This window comes from Mytilus trossulus, chromosome 1 (genome assembly GCF_036588685.1).
Source record: "Mytilus trossulus isolate FHL-02 chromosome 1, PNRI_Mtr1.1.1.hap1, whole genome shotgun sequence".
NCBI lineage: Eukaryota > Metazoa > Mollusca > Bivalvia > Mytilida > Mytilidae > Mytilus > Mytilus trossulus.
In genome coordinates, this window is record NC_086373.1 from 83158072 (window position 1) to 83182771 (window position 24700).

Below are 24700 nucleotides of genomic sequence, written 5' to 3' on the forward strand. Positions count from 1 at the left end.
ACTCCAGTGCTTTCTCAACGGACTGTTAAAAGAAGCTGGCCCAAAAGCATTGGTTGGTTGTTCTGGGTCTGGCTTTACTTGTCTTTCACTAGTTTTTTCTTGCTTAACAAGGCCTGGTGAAGGTGTGTTACTTGTGCCTGGCTCTGTTTTGATGTTGGAAGCTGAATAAGAGCTGTCATCAACGGGTTCTTGTTTAATGTTGTCAGAAGTGGACTCATGGTCAGGCTCAGGCTTAATGTTTGGTTGTTGACCTAGATGTTGTCCAGTAATATTGTTGTTCTGGTCAGTGCTATCATTGCCAAAGTGCAGTATAAGGAAGTGACCAGTGGCTGATGTTCTGGTATGCTGGGTAACGTTTAGTCCCTCTGGTAAAGTGGTCAAGTAGTTCTGGACAGAGCTTTGGAATGACTGGAAATAAGACATGCTGGAACAGTTGTGGTATAATGATTTATGGTTTGTATCATGGATGAAACATTATTTATCACAAAGTTTCTGTATCAACAAAGCAATTGATTGGTCTAGGGGAAAATGTTTCAATATCACACAGAATCTTATTGGTCAGTTTTGTTAAACTAAATTTATTGGATCTAAGTTGGGCTTGGGTGTGTATTTGGCTTGATTAAACTTTGAAGTAATTATATTTGTTGATTGTTTTAATTAAATGTTATCTCAAAACGAAAAGCACTATTCATTATCCTTTTATGTTTTACTCATTAAATTATAAGCTTGGCCAAGATTACCACATTTTTTAATTGGAAGCTTATTTCAGCTTGTTAATGCTATTTTAGTCATTATTTCAATTACTCATCTTTGTTAAATAATTAATCTTTTGATTTTTTATTGTACTTGAGAATCAAGTTTTATTATTTGATGTTTAACTTCAAAGAAATGTTAAATATTTTGTTTTAGGACATATCTCAAATTTTGATGAGAAATGAAAAATTATCTAGATTAAAATATTTTGCTAAAACATTAAAGACAATATCATTTACTGTCAACTGTTTTTATTACTTCCTCAGAAGCAGCTACATGTATATAGAAAAAAACATGTCCTTATTCATATACAGAATTCTAAAAAGAAATGCAAGAACTTTAAAAAAAAAACCAAAAAAAACAGTTTAACCATGTCTAATTTTATGTGCCTGTACCAAGATCATTTTGAGAAGTTGTCTTATATCATTTATTACTGTTTTCATGATTTGGAGAATAAGGTCAAATGGCAGATCTTTGATTATATCAATGAAATTTATTTATTACTTTACAACTTCAAAGAGTTTAATATATATTTTGAAAACACTTGTCTATTGTTGAAGAGAAGTATGTTGGCCTCTGGATGTCTTTTGGATTATTTTTGTGATATGGTTGTTGTTTTACTGTCATATACCCAGTACTACTGTAAACTGAAATTTGTGACAGCAAAATCAATTTATATGAAGGCCAAGCTTAAAATATAATACAGTTATCTCCATTTTAATGCAACATGTTAAAATAAATTCCATTTTATTAATACTTTGGCTTAAACTGACATAAATTAATAAGTCTGTGAAACTGTTGCATTGTCTTTGCATCTAAACAATGTGACGCCATATGTATTTTCACAATGTCAAACATTGACACTAGACATATGTATCCTTTTTTAGGCTTCAGAATGGTTTCAATATTGACAAAATAAAGATTGTGGATCTAAATGTTATTTTCTTGTTTATTTTGTGAGAAATTACATTAAAAAAAGTTGAATTCAAAATGGTGGCTTTCTTTAAATTTGTCACAAACTGGTAGAACATGGAATGATCAATCTAACCTTTCAAACATTTGTTAACATCCAATATTATTTTTTATATTTTGTTTAACTTCTTTCTTTTTGGAGTGTGCAGTGACAAAACATTGACATTGCTTATCTCTTAAATATAGTTATATATTGTGGAGACTTATTACAAAAAGGGAATTTAGTATGATTGCCAATGAGACAACTCTCCACAAAAGGGCAAATGACACAGAAATAAACAGCTATAGGTCATCATACCTGCATCAACAATGAGCCATGCTCAAAGTCAGCTATAAAAGCCCCAAATGACAAATGTGAAAACTATCAGCCTAATTTATGTTCAAAATAATGAACCAAAAACAAATAAGTTACACAGCAACAAACAACAACAACTGAATTACAGCTCCTGACATGGGACAGGCAGTTTTAGAATGTGGCAGGTAATACTAGTTCAAAGGCACCAACACTCACCCGAAACTTGGGATAGTTGAATTGTACAATATAAAAACCAATTAAAAAAGACTAAATTCATCGGAGGAATAAAAATAGAAATACACCTAAAAAACACACAAGTGTACATGGTATGCTACTTAAATATCCCCAAACAAAAAGACACCAAGTACAGATCTGTTAAAGTTACTTGGACATTTTTTCATCTAGTATTGTCTTTTGTATTATCAACTAAAGAATTTAAATTTTGTCATGAGATCATTTGATAAGAAGAGATTGTAATTTTTCTTTTAATTTGAATTTGTAAATAATTTCATATTTTGCATGTCATTTTATCAAATTTTTATTTTTATTTCAGGTAAATTTTACATACCAGTTCCTGAGGAAAAAGTTTTTTATTTTTTCTCAGTTTCTGTTTGATGAACATGTTAAATCCAAACTAATAAAGGTACTAATTTCAAATTTCACTTAAGCAATTACATTGGAATCATAAAAAATATTTCTTGGTTTTTCTTGGGTTTCATCAAATTGTGTGTCGACAAATTCAAAGGTTCAACAAATAACAGATTTTCTATAGGTTTTGTATGCAGAGATTGGCAAAACCACAAATTCAATTATCCATAAAAAAGTTTTCCTCAATCCATAAAAAATGGTATCCACGAAAATAAAATAAACAACAGTATAGAGGGATATATATAACTGTGTGTAGGAAGTCCAAAAATACATTAGATTCTTTTATAATCATCACTGATCTATGCAATTATTGATCTTGATGCTGTTTGTTAATTAATGAATAAATTTTTCTTACCTAGCGATTTTCCAAATGATTATCAGTATGTACAATATTTTAACAAAAACATTGTTGTATTTCTTTGAAATAGTGAACTATCAAATCTATATGAAGGTAACTCTAGGTTTGAATTTTAACTTTGAACCATACGAGGGAGAAAAAGATAAACATTAAGTAGAAAAATATGAAATTTTTGGTTTTATCATAAGATAAAGATAAAAAAATATTTTTGAACATCCCTCTTAAACAGAATAATGGGCATGCATTATTAGGCTTCAATTTGCAAGAGATGTAGATATGTTTACCTATTGTTTGTTAGTACGGATATTATGTTAATACAGGTTTATGCAAATCATTTGTAGGACTGGAAATTTTTCAAAGAAAATCATCTACAGACAGATCAAAAGGTACAATAATTAAAGAAACAAAATGTAAATGTCTCAACTGAATTAGAACAGTGGAATTTAGTGTTATCTTGTCTATCCACTCTATTTTATCTTTGAAATATTTAAGGTTACAAGATATTGGTCATAAGAAACATAATTAATTTTTGAATTTATAACCAGAACAGGGAAAAATACTGATCCTTTTATTTTCCAATTCAGATCTTTTGCAGGGAGTCACAGTAAAATATATACAAAATCAAATAAGTGAACAAAATAGTGTCACAATATAGATTAAATTAGCAGTAAGAATTTTGTTTTTGAATTGCATCATATAACAGTAGCATCTGAAAAGAATTCAAGGTGAATTTATATCCTTTATTTCTTAGCTTCCAGATTTAAATTATTGTGACTTTTATTTTACAGTATCCATTTGAGAGAGCAGAGAAGTTTAATAAACAAATAAGAAACCTTGGTTTAACACCAGAAGGGGAAAGCTATTTAGATCAGTTCAGAACACTTATTACACAAATTGGTTAGTATGCTATAGGTACATGTATTACACAGTATTTGATCACCCTTTATCACTTCATTGTAAATGACTAGCAAATTTATTGATAGAATTGGAAAACTGTTTAGAACTAGTAATGTTGATTTCAAAAATGTCCTGTCAAACATTTTCATTCATCTTCAAGTCAAAGCATACATCTTATTGCTATTTAGAAATTTGTCCAGGTTGACTCGAAAATCAATCCTGCTTGAACTCATATATCAATCACTTTTCCATTGTGGAGTCAGATATTTTGTATTATGACATAACAATTTTACTGGAACCTTTGTGATGTCGAGAAATGGTGGACAAATAGCGATATGTTACTTATATTGTAAACACTTTACCAATTAAAAAACATATTAACATCTTTAATATGCATTTTTAAAAGAAAATGAGGTTAACCTGGCCTGATTTGTATGAAATATAAAATGTTGACCTCAACTAGGCAATAGCATGAAAAAGATATAACAAAGTTAAAATACAGAACTCAAAATTTATGAAATTTCTTTCAAAGTTAAAGAAGGGTTACACAAGAATGGGAAGTATCTGTTACTGTCACAGCAGTAATAAATAACTATGACTTTCTTTCAAGGAAATGCTATGGGTTACATTAGGATGATTAGATCTGGTGGTCTCCATTGTTGCAGTAATGCTATTAGATTTGTACCAGATTTAGAAGATATTGTAAACTTTGAAGAACTTTGTAAAGAAGAGGGATTGTCATTGGAATGTCAGACTGCTGCTAAGTAAATAAGCTATGTCTTAATAGAAGTATAACACTGTATAAATATCTTTTCAAATATGTGCACAAAATTTTCATGTTTTTATGCCCCACCTATGATAGTAGAGGGGCATTATTTTTTCTGGTCTGTGCGTCCGTCCTTCCTTCATACCGTCCGTTCTGGTTAAAGTTTTTGATGAAGTTGAAGTCCAATCAACTTGATACTTAGTACACATGTACCCTATGATATGATCTTTCTAATTTTAATGCCAAATTAGAGTTTTGACCCCAATTTTACGGTCCACTAAACATAGAAAATGATAGTGCGAGTGGGGCATCTGTGTATTATGGATACATTCTTGTTTAAAAGTGTATGTTGATATGTAATCTCAAACTAAATTGTTAAAACACACTTTTTTTCTAATTTAAAATAATGTTAATATTTGTTCAACTTATAATTGAGTACATTCAAAGTTGAATATTTACTTTATTTAGAATTGTATTGATATGTTTTCTTTTTGGCAATCCATACTCAAAATTTGGTTAATTCTTTGTCTACCTTGTGATGGCAAATGATTTTTATGCCCCACCTATGATTGTAGAGGGGCATTATGTTTTCTGGTTAGTGTGTCCGTCTGTTTGTTCGTCGTTCTTCTGTTCCGCTTCGGGTTTAAGTTTTTGATGAAGCTGAAGTCCAATCAACTTGAAACTTAATACACCTGTTCCTTATGATATGATCTTTCTAATTTTAAAGTCAAGTTAGACTTTTGACCCCAATTTCATGGTCCACTGAACATAGAAAATGAAAGTGTGAGTTTCAGGTTAAAGTTTTTTGTAAAGGTAGTTTTTGATGAAGCTGAAGTCCAATCAACTTGAAACTTGGTACACATGTTCCCTATGATATGATCTTTCAAAATTTAATGCCAAATCAGATTGTTCACCCAATTTCAAGGTACCGGTACATTGAACATGGAAAATGGAAAATGATAGTGCGAGTGGGGCATCCGTGTACCTTTGGCACATTCTTGTTTTTTTATGGTTAGATATATGAAGGAAAACGAAGATTACATAGGTGGTACTTATCTTATGTTGTAGATTGTTGGTATTTGGGGGGTAGGTGGTTGGTTATTTTGTGATTTTAAAAATAGATTAGTACCACAAAGATTGTTTGAAAATAAAGATTGATCTTTTAAATTAAAAAATACACAGTACTGAAATGTACTTTGAACAAACAGCAAAAACATTTTTTGATGTGTTAAAAAAACAAAGGCAAGCCAATTTCATTTAAAGTTTTTTTAGAAACATATGATATAAAAACAATAACAAGCCTAAGTTTGTGAGGTAACATTTTGAGTATTATTTTATGTAACAACAGCCTTTGAACTTCAAATGACAAAGAAATATAATTTTATAAGATCTTTTACATTGTTATTATAGTCTTCCAAATAAATCATAATTGATTTAATTTATATTAACAAATAATTATTTGTTTATTTCAATATATCTTAAACAAGAAAAATCTTAAAAACCATCATATTGCTATTGTAAATATTGTTACTATAATACAATTTTTAGATATTTAAAAAAGAAACACATAATGATTGTCATAAAAAAAAAATACAAAATTGAATTTACACATAAAATAATCAATATCCAGCCTTAAAAATCTTACTGATGAGACTATAAAAATAAACAACTTTTATATAATGTAAAAAACTTACTATTTGTTTCCTTATAATCAATAAGATGTGTTTGAATCTTATTTTGAAACATTATCATTTTAAATTGAGATATGTTTGAAATATTACTATTTTTTTCTTTTTTCTTTTTCAGGAATTTAGATAATGTTGTAAATAATCTAGTACAGAATTTTGCAGAAGGAACTGAATATTTTAAAGTAAGTGTTATGTATCTTTTTCTTAGAAAGATATTTAAAAATAATTTGTTCCTTTGCCATTTTTTCAAGTCATTGGTTTACTTTTGATTCATTTAGAGATTGAACCCATGACCTATTCATGAGACAAGTGCCCCTCCATGAGATAGTTAATTCAGTTGTATATATACATTCAATAAGACATCAACCCAAGAACAAAATGCAGCAAAACATCAATTGGGTAGCATACAGCCTACAACAATTGACATGAGTCTAAATGTTTTGTCAAGCTCCACATCATCTGAATTCTTGAAAATGTGTAAAAGAATATTTATCAGGGTTAAAACCTTTTATATAGTATTTTATATAATATTCTTCAAAAAAATCTTAAATGATAAAGTTTTTTTTTACATCTTCCAGTACCATCATTTTCTCTTAATAACTTTTGAAAGATTAAGTATGAGTGAGACACTTTCTAATCTATACTGATTTGAACCATGCCCTTATTTACCTTGCAGATGTTAGTAGATGTTTTTGCACCAGAATTCAGAAATACAAAGAACATGCATCTGAGAAACTTTTTTGTCATACTTCCGCCATTGGTAAGTCTTGTGCTATTTAGATCATTAGGTCAAAGATTATAAATTTTCAATCTGACATACCTTCCCAAGGAAAAATTTAGATATAAATATCCAGATAAAAAAGTTTGTTAGGTAGGCAGACAGATAGGAGGCTACAGTTTCCTCAGTGCAATTTCTAATGAACTGTTGAACCAATGCTTTTCAAATTATAATACGTTATCACAAATTTGCTTATTTTAAACATCCTTGTTACTGTGGATTCATTTATTTTTGTGAGTATCAATTTTCATGGATTGGTGAAAACATGAATATTCATGGCAGATATTTGATTTTGTGGTTTTGTCAATATCTGTCTTCAAAGCCTATTGAAAATATGTTGTTTGTTGAATATTTGAATTTGTGGTTCACCTATACCAACGAAACCCACGAAAATTGGTATGCAACGAATAATAATGAACCCACTTAATTTGAAACACAGAGCACATACAAGTACCATACTATTACATGTATTTACATTAACCCTTTCCTCCATAATGAGGCCTTTTGACGCCACCCCCTTTACTTCATAATGACGCTTTTTGATGCCTGTGTAGTACCTCAGTTGAAACGCTTTGAAAACAAAATGTCTGCATCAGACTTAAAAAAATTAGTATTCAATATATAAAGGATATTCATGAGAATATCAGAATTGAATTTCATTGATGAATATTAATTTTCACAATGCATTAATACTTTAAACCCGATGATTTTTTTTTATTAAAAAGATCTTATGCAAATCAAGTATGTATTATTCTTACAGTAAGAAAAAAAAATTTCATGGAGGAAAGGTGTTATTCATATATATGTCATGTACAAGTTGCGATTTTGTACAGGTTATAACATGTACAAAAATGTTGTACATGTTATAACTTGTATAATGCAAAAATACAAGTTATAACATGTACAAAATTACCTCATACATGTTATAAATTGTACAAAATATTGCTTAAAAATGGTTTTAACTTGTACAAAATTTAAGATAAATCTAAATGAAGTAAAATATACATTTAAATTCACCAATGCATAAAGAACAACAATAAAAAGGCCAGAATGTGTCTTTTTCCGTAGAGGACAATGATCACAAAGTTTCAGGAATATTTGTTTCATGACTTATATTGGCAAAATGTGTTTTCATGTAATTGTATGTTTTATGCAGTCCATCATGGCTTAAATAAGTGTGACACTATTTACTATTAGCTTGCATTTCCTAAATGACAATTACATTAAATACTAGTTCTAGTAACTAAATTCTTCCAAAAAATTTAAGAACAATAATTTTGGGTAATATTCCTCCCTCTCGTTGTATAGCATGCAAAGACTTAAACAATGTCTTATATGCTTACTCTGTAAAAGCAAGAGAGAGCTGAAATAGTTTTCATTGGACCACGCTTCATGATCAATGTCTTTGGATCTACTCTTCAACATTTTTGGCTTTCAGCATGTCACTTATGTAAATTTATAACTCATTTTTTTATAAACTATAAGATCATTGCATGAGGCGAATGTCATTTTGATGTTTTAAATATATATCCTCTACTTTGAAAACATGTTTTTGTGGCATTTGGAAGTTCTCCAAACATGGGCGGGTTGTTATCTTTTAGACACATACCCCATTTGCATTCCCAATTTTATTTGTAGACATCTATCCTAACTATCTTCTTATGTCTTTTAGTGTCAACTAGAATGAAAGTATTTTAATTTTGCCTTTAAAGTGGACACTCACAATTATAATTCATCAAATAAAGATCATAGACCATAGATAGACATAACAGGATCAAGAGACATGTTCTAAGATATATCATAAGATATGTTCTAAGATATATCATAAGATATGTCCTAAGATATATCTTATGACAGGTCTTAGGAATGCTTCGTAATACCGACCCCTGGCCATTAACTAAATCAAAAAAGGACATAACACACTAACATGAAGGAATAATAAAAAAAGTTATGAAAATATTTTTGAGGTTAATAACGTCTGTTACGATAATAGGAACATATCCTTATTTTTGATTTTGTACAAGTTAAAACCATTTTTAAGCAATATTTTGTACAGGTTATAACATGTACGAGGTACTTTTGTACATGTTATAAGTTGTATTTTTGCATTATACAAGTTATAACATGTACAATATTTTTGTACATGTTATAACCTGTACAAAATCGCAACTTGTACACGACATATACATACATGTATAACAAACAGTATGGTAAGATATTTAAGTCTTTTTTCAGACTGTTAACTTTGTTGAACATTCCATAAGTTGTAAAGAGAAAATGAACAGAAAGAACAAAGTAGGTGCTGCATTCACTGATGATGGACTTGCTATGGGTAAAGTATAGATAAAATTTATAGTTTCAATATATTTTTGAAATAAACAGATAAAATGCAGATACATTTATGTAATCAAGACACAAAATTTATGTCAGAGCTGTTTTGCAGATTATCACTTTTCAGAATATCATTATGAAAAGATATCAGTGTCTCTCTTAAGTAAAAGCATTCGCAATTCTATTATATCATAAATTGAACTAATTTGGTCTCTTTCTGTATAAAAAATTATCCAAAAAAAAAATTATTTTAATTTCTGTATTTCTGTTGTAAAAAACATTTTCTTTTTTTTCTTTTATGATGAACATTTGACACATTTGAGCAACATTCTTAATTCTTATGGAGAAAATTTATAAATTTTTGAATTTCATATCGAAATACAATCTTTAAGTTTTATGAATATACTATTTCCAGGTATTGCCTACATATTGAAGTTATTAGATCAGTATCATGAATTTGACTCTCTTCATTGGTTCCAATCTGTCAAAGATAGATTCAGGAAAGAAAAGGTACTTTTCATTTATTCTTAATTTTATACATATGTATTAAATGTGAGAATGCTGTATTGTGCGATTTCTATTCATATCCTACTATCTAAAACTAAAATATTCGAATTAGCTCTCGCAGCGATATAGCCTATTTGTGCTAATGTGGTGTACAGCAACCAACAATCAATCAATCTATCTAAAACTTCCTTTTTTTCAAATACATATAGCAATTGGCATCAATTGTGACATTAGTTCATAGTTCAACTTGTTGTTACTGATATCTAACTGGCTAATGTGTCTTGAAGATTCCAAAGATGCTAATTTGATAAAGGAGAAGGTTCAGTAAGACCCCATTTTGGCCCCAAAATATAGCAGTTTTAGAAAATTGTGAAAATGTAATCTTTATGCTATATTTTGGAAAGTAAAAGGCTTCTGCTACATAGATATGAGCTGTTTTTGACAATACATTGCACACATATCACGTTCTAGCATCATTAAGTCATGCTAAATTACTGAAATCCTCAAAATTGTAGCATTTTGGTTATTTTTTTGACAGTTTTCGTCTTAAATCAAAGTGGCTGCATTCGTGCTCATTCATAATATTGAAATGTAAGTTGTATTTGATGATAATACAAAACATATTTAAAGATTGAGGATGAACACGTATGTGGCCACTTTCATTTTTGACAAAAACCATCTGAAAAGTGATTTTTTTGGGCATATTTGATAGATTTTTCATATTTAACCTTGAATCAGAGCGTTTTTTAATGACTAAATCAGTTCAAATCTTTCACAAAAACTAATGGAATCAATTGAAATAGACACTTAAGTGTTTAAAAAGTGTCCAAAAACTTTCGTTAGATGAACTTGAAATTTGACGCCAAAATAGACCCTTTCCGTACCTACTCCTTTATGATTAAAGTTATATTGTTTGCTTCTGACACCCTACTAATCCTCTGTGGATGGACAGAAGGTCAGTAAAGAATCATGTAAAAATAATATCACATATAAGACTTTTCCTGCTAAGTTATATATAAAGATAAGCAATGAAATACAATAACATAAATCTATCACATTACCATTCATAGTTAACATGACATCATAAACCCCTTATGAAATGTATTGACCCCTTAGGGATCCATAGAGGTTCCTTCATGATGACTCCAACCAATCATAATGTTCTTATTATTTGGAGTTTCTACAATTATTCAGAATTTTAAAATTGAAGGGCTCAAACACTGTTTTAATTATATTGTTTGCTGGTTATATTTAAGAAGTATTTATAATTGATAACTTTTTGTTACAGGAACAAGTAGCGAAGCAGCAGCAGGCTATGTCAGGACGTCCTGATGAGAAACTGCAGCAGACTATGACACTAACAATCAAAAGATTAGACCAATATATACAGGTACAATCAGTATTGACTTATAAAAACTAAAAGTTTGAATGATTGATAGGTTGTTGTTAAATGCCACTTTCAAGACTTTTGTACTATTTCATGGCAGTCAGTTTTTATTGGTGGAGGAAGTCTGAGTCTCTGGAAAAAATCACTGACCTTTGGTAGTAATATTGAAAGTGGGTGTTTTTTTCTGGGATTGAAAAGGAAAAATATGGGCGAAACTTGAAAGGGGTAAAGTGTTAGTATAATGAGGAAAATGTGGTTAGTTATTTGATAGACTTTTAAAATAAATGCTGTCTCTTCTCATTCTACAAATTATTAAACTTTCAAGATCAGCAACTATATAAACATTACATTTTTCTACTTGAGCGAATAATAATAATATTTTTAAAAAATCAATGTTTATGTTTGTGTTACAGTACTTTTCGAATAGCAGTACCATTACACAGATTATCTTATTTTCTCTATATTTTAGGAGTATGATTTATTTTATTACTCACTCAGTAGCGCCAGAATATTCTTTAGAGCAGACAAGACTGCTGCAGAGGAAAGTGAAGAAAAAGAAAAAGGTAGGAACATTAGTATTATCAATTATATTTTTGGAAAAAGGGTATTGATAAATATCTGATTTTTAAATGAACTGTGTAGGGAATGAATATTTTTATCAATCTTTGATGGCAGAAAAAAAAATCATTGATTTTACATCAGAAATATGTTAGTATTTTGAATGTATGCGTTTTGTGAGCAGTTTGTCAAAACTATTCAAAATGCAAATAAAAAGTCAAGAATGTTATGCAATTTCTAAATCGTTATACAATCAATCTCAATACAATAGTTAAATAATCAAATAATCGGTGTTAAGAACACTTAAATAGTATAAATAAATATCAATAGCTTGCCAAATATAAATGTGGAAACCCCCTAGTTTAAAATAACATTGACATTAGACTCCAGAAAATGTCAGTCACAGATTTCACCGTTTTATGATGAAATAAATACTGGCAATCTGTTAATAAAATACAAATACGTACTTTAATAAGGTTCCGATAATTGATTACTAGATCTAAATAAATCCCCATTTTAGAATTAAAGCTTTGCTTTCCGAAAAACATCCGATCAGCTGGGCATTTAAATTTAAGCTTCCCAAGTTTGTTTTCCAAAGTTTTGGCTGACATCAAAACACGCCTTTTTAGCTCACCTGGCTCCAAGGGCCATGTGAGCTTATGCCATCAATTGGAGTCCGTCGTCGTCTGTCGTCGTAAACTATTTCAAGAATCTTCTCCTCTGAAACTACTAGGCCAAATACTTCCAAACTTTAACTGAATGTTCCTTAGGGTATCTAGTTTATAAATTGTATCTGAAGTTTTGATCTGTCAACAAACATGGTCACCATTGCTAAAAATAGAACATAGGGGTCAAATGCAGTTATTGGCTTATATCTCAAAAACAAAAGCATTTAGAGAAAATCTGACATGGGGGTAAAAATGTTCATTAGGTAAAGATCTTTCAGCCCTGAAATTTTCAAATGAATCAAACAACCCATTGTTGGGTTGCTGCCACTTAATTGGTAATTTAAAGGAAATTTTGCAGTTTTTGGTCATTATCTTGAATACTATTATAGATAAAGATAAACTGTAAACAGCAAAAATGATCAGCAAAGTAAGATCTACAAATAACTTAAATGACCAAAATTGTCAATTGACCCCTTAAGGGGTTATTGTCCTTTAATGACAATTTTTCACAATTTGTTCATCATATTTGCTAACTTTAAAAAATCTTCTTCTCTAAAACTACTCAACCAAATTCAACCAAACTTCAACTGAATGATCAGTAGGGTGTATAAAATAAAGTTTGTGTTTTATTATCTATTTTGTCAAAAAACATGGCCGTCATGGCTAAAAATAGAACACAGGGTAAAATGCAGTTTTTGGCTTATATCTCAAAAACTCCAGCATTTAGAGCAAATAAGACAAGAAGTTAAAGTATTTATTAGGTCAAGGTCTACCTGTCCTGAAATTTTCAGCCGAATTGGGTAACTGGTTTTTCAGGTATGATGCCCCTGAATTGATGATTTTAAAGAAATTTTGCAGTTTTTGGTTATTATCTTGAATATTATTATAGATACCAGATAAACTGTTAATAGCAAAAATGTTAAGCAAAGTAAGATCTACAAATAAGTCAATTTGACCAAAATTGTCAATTGACCCCTTAAGGAGTTATTGCCCTTTAAAGACTTTTTTTCACAATTTGTTCATCATGTTGACTTACTTTAAAAAATCTTCTCTTTTGAAACTGCTGTGTCAATTTCAGCCAAACTTAGGCTAAATGAATTTCAGAGTATCTAGTATAAATTTTATATTTTATTTCCTTGTATGTCAAGAAACATAGCTTACTATCGTTAAGAAGAAACCTATTCAAAAGGTTGGCATGAGAGTAACCCTTCTATTTAATGACTACACCTTACATGTATGAGGGATCAATTCCAAGTGATAAGATGCTTCGTTTTGTTGTAAAAACCACTTCTTTTTAAGGAGGGGGCTGGAAAAAAAGGAAAATGTTAAAAGAAAAATATATTTGTGTTACTTGGCGAAAAAAATAATAAAGTGGCGAAAGAGGTGGCGAAAAAAATAATTGGCCCAGGGGAAACCCTGCCTATGACTAAAATAGAACATAGGAGAAAATGATTTTTATTTTAAAAATAGGACGATTCAAAGAACATTTAAATAAATTGAAAAGCCAAAATAATCATTGATGAGAGATTTAACCAAAAAAATTAAGGTGAGCGATTTAGGCTCTTGAGAGCCTCTTGTTTCCTGTAAAACCAAATGACTCACGGAATTTCTCAATAGGAACTTAAAGTAACTTAACTACATGTAATACACAGACTAACGTAATCATTTCATATCAATTATCATACAATATTTACAACACACATTCAACCAAGTTATTCATGAAATATTTACCATTCAAGAAAGAATAACCCAAAACATTGGGGTTTATATAACCACCAGACAACGATCACGTACTGGAATACGATCACAACATCAGCAAAACTTTTTTTCTCACCTATATTTTTAAAAAATGTCAGATAAATGTTTGTGAATTAATTAATATGTAATATGTTTTAAAAAAAAGCAAAGGGCTGTATGTTTTCTTTATGAATATGTTTACATTCTCAAAGAATACATGATCCATAGTCTGTGACATTTTGATAAAAGACTAATTATTGATGTCATTTGTCTCAAGTTTCAATATTTAGTTTTTCCAGTGTTGTCCTTCTATTTACAGATGTATCTAGTAGTACTGCACCAGCAGATTCCTCCTCAACTACCCAAAGTTCAACAGGTATGCTTCAGAAAATAACAATCTTAAGATATTTCTTCATTTTACTTTCTTTATAAAAAAGAAGATGTGGTGTGATTGCCAATGAGACACATAATTCATTTAGATCTTTCTAGAACATATTATTGACAAAATAGAATTTAAGTATAAAGAACCAAAAAATATGGGTATAAACTTATGTCAATGAGAAAGCAAACACTTAAATCAGAAAAAAACTTTAGGAACAAATGGTCTTCAATGTGAGACCTGTGTGTATACCATAGGTCAAGGTCAGTTTCTACATCAATGCATTTATTAGAGTCCAGTCTCATGGTTCTTCTTTTTTTAAATGAACCTTGAATTTTTCTCAAAAATATTGTTGGAGAAAAAATGTTAACTTGCAACATTTCCTCCTGTGAAGTCAACTAAAGCTTGAAAGTCAAAATTTTGTAAAACTAAAACTAATCTTTTATTCATTTTTGTAAGAATAATAACTTTTCATACAATGGATATCTATCACATAGTGAAATAGACGAACAACAATATAAAAAAATAATATTACTTTTGAAAGCCTGACCATGAAGGACTAGTAAGTTTTATTTCTATTGTATGCATGTATATATTTTTATGCATTTATGTAGACTATTAAGCATTGTATCTCTTAGCTCTGCTTTTACCACTGTTATATTTAAATTACTAAAACAAATGCATGAAGATTACTAAACATTAATGTAACAATTGTTTAATATATGAATGCTTATATTGTACTTATACATACTGTAATGAGCTGTGTAGAGATTTAATTTGTGAGTTGCCTCTTTCACTGCATTAAAGGTCCTTCGAATTTTCATCCAAAGACATAGTGATATTATACAGTTGGTTTTAGTAATTATATCAGCTAACATTTTACGCTACCAAATGTTCTGCTATTAAATTTGAAATAGTTGCATGAATTACAAAACAGGCTTGATATACATATATCATGGTGAATAGTTTGTCTAGGTTGATTATCTGGATTATTGAATCTCATAGAATATTTGAATGCATAGTGTTTACCCCCAATACATTTGGATTTTGCTTTTATCTTAGATGTCACAAAGGAGTAGGCCCAAAAAGACCTTTTTTGGCCCCAATATATATATATTTTTTATAAATTTGTTAAAATAGAAACTTTAAGCTATTAATTGGAAAGTAGAATACTTCTGTTCAATAAATATAGTCGATACAATGCACATGCATCAGGTAGTAGTATCATACATTTGTGCAATATTGCTGAAATTGTACAGTTTTAGCATTTATGTTTATTTTATGACGGTTTTAGCCTAAAATTGAAGTGGGTCCATTCGTGTTCAGTCTTAATATCAAAATATATGTTGTATTTGATGATAATACATAACCTATATAAAGGTTAAGACTGTACACAAATGAAGCCATTTCCATTTTAACACTTTCCTTACTGAATTGTTTTTTTCCGCGACGTTGTGTGACCTGATCAAATTTCCGCGCGCAGTTTGCCTGGCCTGAATTAATTTGACGTGTGAATGGGAAAAAAATGACGCTTTAATAAAAACGTGTGTATCTTTGTTGTTTCTCATCAAATCGGTTTCAAACTCGATATTGTTACACTTAAGTATGAAAGGAGTGTTGCAATATAAATAAATTTACATGACAATACCTACTTTTGATTTTTTTTAACCTTTTGTGGAAAGAAAATGACGTTTGATTTGAGAAAATCTATTTTTTTTTGTGACCGGTTTATATTTTGCCTCCGATCTTCTAAATTAACAATACAAATGGTAATTAACAATTTCGAGTGTTCCTTTATCATAGTTTTATAGAAAAAATAACTCCAGAGTCAAAATTCTAGCTTATTAGTCAGAATAAATACGAATAAAAATGGTTTGACAAATTCCGGCGGCCATTTTTTTACCTGTACAATGCAATCACCAGATAGGAAGTTGTGTCCCTGGATAAGTTGGAGTTGTCTTTCTAAGCCGTATAAGAAAAGCAAAATGAGAATGTTAAATTAATGTATGCCTTTTTGTGCTTCTTTGTTACATTTGTTGTTTATGTAGAGATATTAAGATGATAACACAATATTGACTGTTGTACCCCTATTTTTGACATTTTTACTCTTTGAGTATGTTTGTTTTGTTCATGCATCGTTGACAATTTAATGGAATTTGATGCGACTGTCATATAAGTGAGAGGTTTAGCTAGCTATAAAACCAGGTTCAATCCACCATTTTCTACATTAGAAAATGCCTGTACCAAGTCAGGAATATGACAGTTGTTACCCATTCGTTTGATGTGTTTGGACTTTTGATTTTGCCTTTTGATTTTTGATTTTCCTTTTTGAATTTTCCTCGGAGTTCGGTAATTTTGTGTTTTTACTTTTTTCTTTGAATTTTTGCATGAATATTGATCTAAATTGACTATTGGGATCTTTTGTGGAATTTTTAATATTTTAATGGAGATATCTAATGATATTTTTTTCTGGTAAAATCAAAACTTTTGAGATTAATATGTGCTTTTTTTTTAATGTGCAAATATTTTTTTCTGTTTTTTTTTGTATCAAACCACTGAGTGCATGGAAATATTAATAAAATGTAAGATGACCTGACACACTTATCCATGTACATTTAACACTTTAATAATGTGTTGATAAATTAAGTGAGACATAATTAAATGTTGAAAGACAATCATGAACTTTCAAAAAATAAAATTACTTTGAAAAAGTCAATGATTTATTTTTAAAATTATTTATTATACGTGTCCTGACTCCATGGGATGCTAGAATTTCCACTGTCTTTGGTTTTTGTATTGTTCAATGATGAAAATAATTTAATGTTCCTTATTAAAAAAAAAAATTAAATGAAAATGTCAACTGTAACAACAAATATAAATTATGAATATCCTTTCAACAACTTATCTGTGAAAACCTTTTCAACAAATTATGTATATATAATATCTATTCAAATTAAAAATTGTAACAAAGTAACTGTTAATTTAAGAAGTTTAATTTTTGACTGAGTGGGAGACAGTGAAGCAATGGGGTAGGCAAAGTGGTTTTCTACATTCAACACAACCATATTTTCAAACCTTTTTTCCTGTGTACCTTTAATAGCTACCCTAGCCCAGCATATGTGACACCTTATCTTGTTTCCCAAAGTCTACTGGCAAACATAGTTAACCTACATGTGTTTGATCTATCTTGACATGGTAGATTTCACAATATGACATACACCATGTCTGACGCTACCAAAACCCAAAGTTTGATGGCCCATTTCTTTGTTTTAGAAGGCATGAATTGCTTGAATGCATCCCTCCCTTTGTAAGATATCATGAATCGTCACCTATCGTTTGGGGACATGTTGGTCTCTCATTTTTTGTCTGTTAAGGGGGTCTTAAATTTCTGAGTTTGTAAGATACATCATTATTAGTCTCCCATCTTTGCTCACCTCGCTGGTGCGTATCAGTGAAGTGAAGATACCTTATTATCTGCATTATTTCGTCCATTTCTTTGAAAAATTAGAGACCATGACTTATATTTTTAATAACTATAAACATGATAAAGCCTTCAAGTGTTGGGATTAATAAATTTCAGGATAAAAACAATATATGTACATTGTCAGAAAATATAACATTTCTGTCCTAAATTCTAAAGCTCATACAATTATGTTTTATTTTCCGTCAATGTACATTTATATTGAATATGAGAATAATTGCCTGTTAAAATAAAAACATAATTGTTATGGCTTTTTTACTCTAATATATGTGTGTGGCTCTGATCTGGCTGCGGTTTAACATCTTAAAATTGAGATTTATATATGATTTATGAAAACATTACCGGTTTTATGTTAATTATCAAATCATTGCAATATTACTTTGCTCTTTATGGGCCCTTTAATTAGAATAAAAATTTCTTATCTCTGGAATCAAAATATCCTATCTTTGGAATAAAATGTCTTATCTTATCTAATTATAACTATCAATTATTTGGTTGTCAGATAGAAACATCTGGAAAAAATATCCTTCTTTGGGTCTCATATGTTTTGTGGACCAGTTACTTCTGGGATAAATGGGGAAGACCTCTTTCAAATTTCAATATATAAAATTCTTGGTGCCATCAGTCATTGTTGGGGGACATCAGGGGCATTATTTACATCTGTCAGCTGTCATTATTTTCATCTGAAAGTTCGCTGACCCCTTCTCTTTCAACATCACTTCAGGAGTGATCATGAAATCATCACCGATGTCATTTTGAGGTCAATGCATTTCATACCGTTGACCAAGAAGATCTACTTCTCCCACCAAAAATCGCTCAAACTCGTTCTCAAAACTATCGGACATTTTTATGTCTCACAATGTTACAGACACGGTACAGACCATGAAACGACATTTTACTAATATTTACTATAATTTTGCGTCCTTGACATCGGCAAGTGAGAGAGGAATGTGATTGGATTGTTTTATTTAGAACTTCCATAAAAGGAGTGCGACCTTTTGCACTCGTGGGAAAAATACAATTACCGCGCCGACGGAAGTCGGATTATTAATTGATTTTATTCTCCGTGCAATTGTTAAAATCGTTTTATGTAATTTGTACCATAATGTTAATCAAAATATTCATGAAATTAAATTTAACTTTCCTTCCAAATAACCTTTTCTCGACGAAAAAAGTCACATGTTCGCATCACATGTTTTTGTACAAAATGGCGGCGGCTTATTTTGTATGTTGACGCTACCGATCTTTCATTGTATTGAAGTATATATAAGGTATCAAATTCAGTCAGAATTGGTATTCTTTAACTGTGATATACAAGCTTCCTGAAAACCTATATATGTATAGGTTAAACATAGCTTTACGGGAGGAAATGAGTTAAAAGACAAAAAAAATATGATTATCACGTGATTGTCTATGCCTGAAAGCATTGTTCGGCCTGGCTACGGGGATGCCTCAACACATTGTTCGGCCTGGCTACGGGGATGCCTCAACGCATTGTTCGCCTTGAAAGGGTTAATTAAACAAAACCATCTGAAAAATGATGTTTTATGGCATATTTGACAAATTTGTGTTATGTAAGCATCTTTAGTGACAAAATCAGCTCAAATCTTGTACATAAACTGATTAAATTGACTGAGGTAGACACTTAAGTGTTTAAAAAATTGTCTTTAAAAAAATATCAATTCTATCACTCAAACATGGTCAATTTTTACCTTGCAGCCTGAAGATATATTTAAAATGGCCTGTTTCCTGTGTCTTTTAAAAATGTAAAAAATCTTACTAAATTTTTTAACATGCTGAAAAGTAATGTTATTTATTTACATTTTTGTCTTTTTTATTTATTTATTCTTTAGGATAGGGGATGAGGAGGGCAATAGGTTATTTTCTAGAAAAAAAAGAGAGAAAAAAAGATATTTTTATTTATAAGTGCACACTTCTTATTTCAATTGCCTTGAAAGGAGTTTTAAACTAAACATTGGTGATAGCTTTCTTTATTATTATCAAAATCGTAAACGATTTTATTAATATTCTGCAGTAGTGTACAGCTGATGCAAATCAGTTCATCGGTGGGTAGCATATTAATGAGTTAGACATAGAATATAGATACAATATATCAGTTTAATAGAATAAACCTTTTACTAATTAATGGGTATCAATTGTGTATCAGTGAGCTTGTATATAGCTGCAATATATCAGTTTATTAGAATAGAGCTCTTACAAATTAATGAATATCCACTGTAGTATATAGCTGCAATCTGTCAGTGTAAAAGATAGAGCTAATGCAAATCTGATTATAATTTTAGTGCTAATGTAGTATATTTATAAACTTAGTCTTATAGTACATCTGTAAAGAGCTACAACAAAGCAGTAGAATAGAACTATATGCTTTGAATCTGAAAATAGGATGATATGTTTTTAAAGTTATACTATTTCAATTGTCCATTTTTTCAAATATTATTGTACTGAATAATTTAATATTCAGACATTTTGGCCACTGACTTCAGTTTCATTTTTGGAATTTGTATACAACATTTTAAGATAAAGTGACTATCTAGAAGTATGAGGATGCTTGCTGCATTGTCATATTTGAGAACACATTATTGCTGCTTTGTATTCATCTTAAATAGGGTAAAGGCAAAAACCAGCATTTTTAGTTGACATTAAAAACTATTACTTAAAAAGGATAATTACAGCAAAATTCTTTGAGTGTGTTGGTAAAGGTAGAATCTTTGGTTAGCTTGCTTGCTAACTGTACCGGGAAGTTATTTTTAGGTTAGGTATACTATCCTCCTTTTGGAGTAATCTTGTCCTACAAATAGATAGATTGGTTATGTGTTGGACAAGTCTACTCTTAAAGGAGGATAGTTTACCTTCCCAAATAATGAGTTCAAAGTTCAGCTAGCAAGCAAGCCAACCAAAGATCATTGCTTTTACCTACACAATCAATGCATTCTGCTGTAAAGGTCTGTTTTAATTTTGAATTTATAAGCTTTGGACGAAATAAATAATGAGATACCAGTCTCTAAGTGCTCTTGTTCTGTTTAATTAATAGGCTTTATTTCGACCATAACATATGGGATTGGGAAGTAAATTTAAAGATTAACAATTATTTGCAATACTCTTTCTTTGGCTGTTTCTGAATGTTTTAGTTCGGTAATATTTGCCATCTAAGTGCTTCAATATTGGCAAAATTAAATGTTACATTTTGTCTAAATTTCCTTAATTTTCGTAGAACAATTTAGTTTTGCTAAATGTAGGTTACCAGTCCATCAAGGATCATCAAGCAAAGTTGACTCGAGACAGGGTTATCAGTTGACTGGTTCAGATAAGGTGAACACTTGTCATACTGTATGTGTTATGAGCATTATTATATCACCAACAAAAGTATTGCGGTTGTCAATGCTGTTATGAAAATGATTCTATCTTGCTCAAAAATATTATGTAGATATAGGAAGATGTGGTGTGAGTGCCAATGAGACAACTCTCCATCCAAATAACAATTTAAAAATTAAACCATTATAGGTTAAAGTTATGTGTTTTTTTTTTCTTGTAATTATCCTGATCCTGATTATAATGAAATCCATTACATTTTGTTTATATTTTACTAGTAGAGTTTTCTATTATGACTTGAATCTGTTGAACTCCTCCTAAATGTAAGATTTTTTAAAATTTTTACTGATTTGAGTTTTATTTGATCACCCTTGTGCATGTCTAAATTCAATTATTTATTCTAATTTTATTTTACAGGTAGTGACCAGACAAACTCAGCTGGACCTCCACCACCGCCACCAGATGTTCCAGGCGTTTCAGCTCCTCCCCCACCTCCTCCTCCAGGTGGTGCACCACCACCACCTCCTCCTCCCCCTCCCCCTCCCCCACCACCACCCCCTCCACCACCACCACCAATGTAAAACATTTGGTGGAAATATAGACAATGAAAGGATTTTTAAAGGAGGAATACAGAGATTTCTGTCCTTTACTTTGGACAACTTTATACTGAAATTGTTCTTATTTACTAATGAGATTGATCTTATTTACTAATGAGATTGATCTTATTTACTAATGAGATTGATCTTATTTACTAATGAGATTGATCTTATTTACTTTGGACTAGAAATAGACTAACATTGTTCTATTAATACAAAAAAAATGTAGCCTATTTATTGCATAAGTCTCATTATTTGTCACAGATATTTTGTATTGTTATATAAAAAATTTTATTTATACAGTCAAACCTGCCATTAGATCAAACATTTGAATTTTAAACTGGTCTTGCCAGGCCACCTTACTATTGTCTTGTGTACTATTTTAAAACCTTATTGCAAAGGGCACAACCTCTATTTTAATGTCAGTTTAATTGTGTCTGGAAGGTGACCTCTATGAACAGGTTTGACTATTCACCTTATGGATGTATTTTATTGAACTTGAAGCTTGTTAAGTTATAACATATTTTATTTGTGTTATACTATATTGTTATTATATAAAAGTCCATACTATATTTAAAATTTGTTGTGTATTCTTGTGTCTCAACCTATAATGATATTAAAGATATTCCATTCTGCACACAATAACAAAATAAACTCGCCATAGATACCAGAATTAAAGTTTTGTATTTGTGTCAGACACACAATTCGTCTACAAAAGACTCATCAGTGATGCTTGAAAGAAAAAAAATTTAAAAAGGATTTGTACACACTGCAATAAGCAACGATGCATATTTTGAACACATATAACTCTTCCATAAGTTTTCCATTTAGCAACCTGACTTATCATTATTGCCTTTACCTTGTCTGGTCAGTTAGATCTTTCTTTTGTTTTAGAAAGTTTCGATGCCTCTCAATTCTTGAAAATTGTCCGTCTGGCATTATTGTTTCAATTTGCTAATATTGTTTTTCGTGTCATTTTACTTTCTTAAACATGGCTACTAATTTGTTCTTCGATTTGTTGCACATTTTGCTTTTCATAAGGCTTTTATAGCTAACCATACAGAAAGTTTTTATTTCACCATTGAAGATCGTGCTGTGATCTGCATATTGTTTTGTAATTTTTAGTTGCTGCCCTCATTAACTGAATCATACATTTTCTTACTGTTATATTATGTAACAAGTCCTATATTTGTCGAAATGTAATCTAATTGGCAAATATCTTGTCTGTTTTTGTATGTGCTACATTATAAATAGTATAATTAAATTATGTCATGACCCATATTTTTAATGACAGAAGACAGAATGTAAAATAAATACAAGGTAGATAAGGTTAAACAAGGGAACATATTAATCACGTGATATTAATTTTGTTGAATTACATTGTCATGTATTACTTAGCTAGGTAAATTGTTACCTGGCTTGAAATATTATCATTAGTTTTTATAATCAATCCTCTCAGCTCACCTGCTCCCTAGATCAACGACAAAGTTAAATCACAAAAGTACTGAACTTCGAGGAAAATTCAAAGCAGGATCATCCTAGCATTCAAATGGCAAAATCAAAATGCTCAAAAACATCAAATGAATGGACAAAATTTTCACCACCACTTGTCTGATATGAATATTTTCGAATATTTTCGAAAAAAAATCTTACTAACTCAGATTACAAAAAGATATTACATCCTGACTATGTGGTATGGGATTTGCTAATTGTTGTTGGCCATAAGGTGACATATATATCTATTAATTCTATTGTATACCTTTACTTTTTAGTTTTTACTGGCAGTTAAAACATTTTTCTAATTTTCTTGGTTATCTACCGTTGAGAATTTTTTTTCTCTTAAATTTGGTCTTATTATGCATTCACTTCTATTACAATATTGGCTACGACGGAATATAGAAACATATTCCCTTAAAATCTCCGATGAAATTTATATAGTTATTGAGTATACTGCAATAAAAGAGCACGAGATAAAACCAATCTATGAACATGTAGAATGGATGTACGACAATATGAAACTTTCTTCAAGATTAAGTACGAGTGTTAAGGTTCTTTTTATGCTTGGTCTATTCATAGACTACTCAATTTCTTCTCATCTGTCAAACACAAACCCGTGTAATCTTGTTGGATAAAACGTCAAAATTATACTCAGCCCTCAACAGATCACAGTAGGCTGTACATATTCATTTCTTAACATACAAACGTCCTGAATTTTACTGTTAGACATCTAGATATCAAGCAGAAGATCATATAGTAAGCCCATCTGACTCGGGGTTTTAGATCAGAAGATGTAAAGCCATCCAATTACTTTGTACTGTATCTGATGTGAAAAAACGTTCCTAGGAATTGCATTCAATACATCAGATTTATGGATATACCCTGATTTTAGAAAGTTATTCCTAGGTAGTTTTCTCTTATATGTTGTCAAAAATATAATTTTCTAAAATATTCTCTTAAATGCAATGGTGTCAGTAATGTACTACATGTGAACTTTTAATACAAGATAATAAATTCAACTGTACTTGGTGCTTACTTGTAGTGTTAACCAAGTAGAAAAAGGCTGGTTATGTT

General features: G+C 30.2%; 1 protein-coding gene across 2 annotated transcripts in view; it reads left to right on the forward strand.

Annotated features, from left to right (window-relative positions):
* The window catches only part of LOC134687365 (WASH complex subunit 4-like), a 47420-nt gene extending 24719 nt beyond the window's left edge, over positions 1-22701 (forward strand). Inside the window, exons 24-36 of one of the 2 annotated variants that reach the window (XM_063547617.1) lie at positions 2574-2663; positions 3368-3412; positions 3815-3923; positions 4534-4687; positions 6496-6559; positions 7054-7137; positions 9391-9487; positions 9902-9996; positions 11282-11383; positions 11850-11943; positions 14663-14719; positions 15267-15284; positions 21951-22077. In XM_063547617.1, the coding sequence (XP_063403687.1) occupies positions 2574-2663; positions 3368-3412; positions 3815-3923; positions 4534-4687; positions 6496-6559; positions 7054-7137; positions 9391-9487; positions 9902-9996; positions 11282-11383; positions 11850-11943; positions 14663-14719; positions 15267-15271 (996 nt within the window). In that variant the 3' untranslated portion in view covers positions 15272-15284; positions 21951-22077. Of the gene's footprint in view, positions 1-2573; positions 2664-3367; positions 3413-3814; positions 3924-4533; positions 4688-6495; positions 6560-7053; positions 7138-9390; positions 9488-9901; positions 9997-11281; positions 11384-11849; positions 11944-14662; positions 14720-15266; positions 15285-21950 lie in introns of both variants that reach the window. The other variant, XM_063547608.1, reaches the window with a different exon arrangement.
* The last annotated feature ends 1999 nt before the right edge of the window (positions 22702-24700 follow it).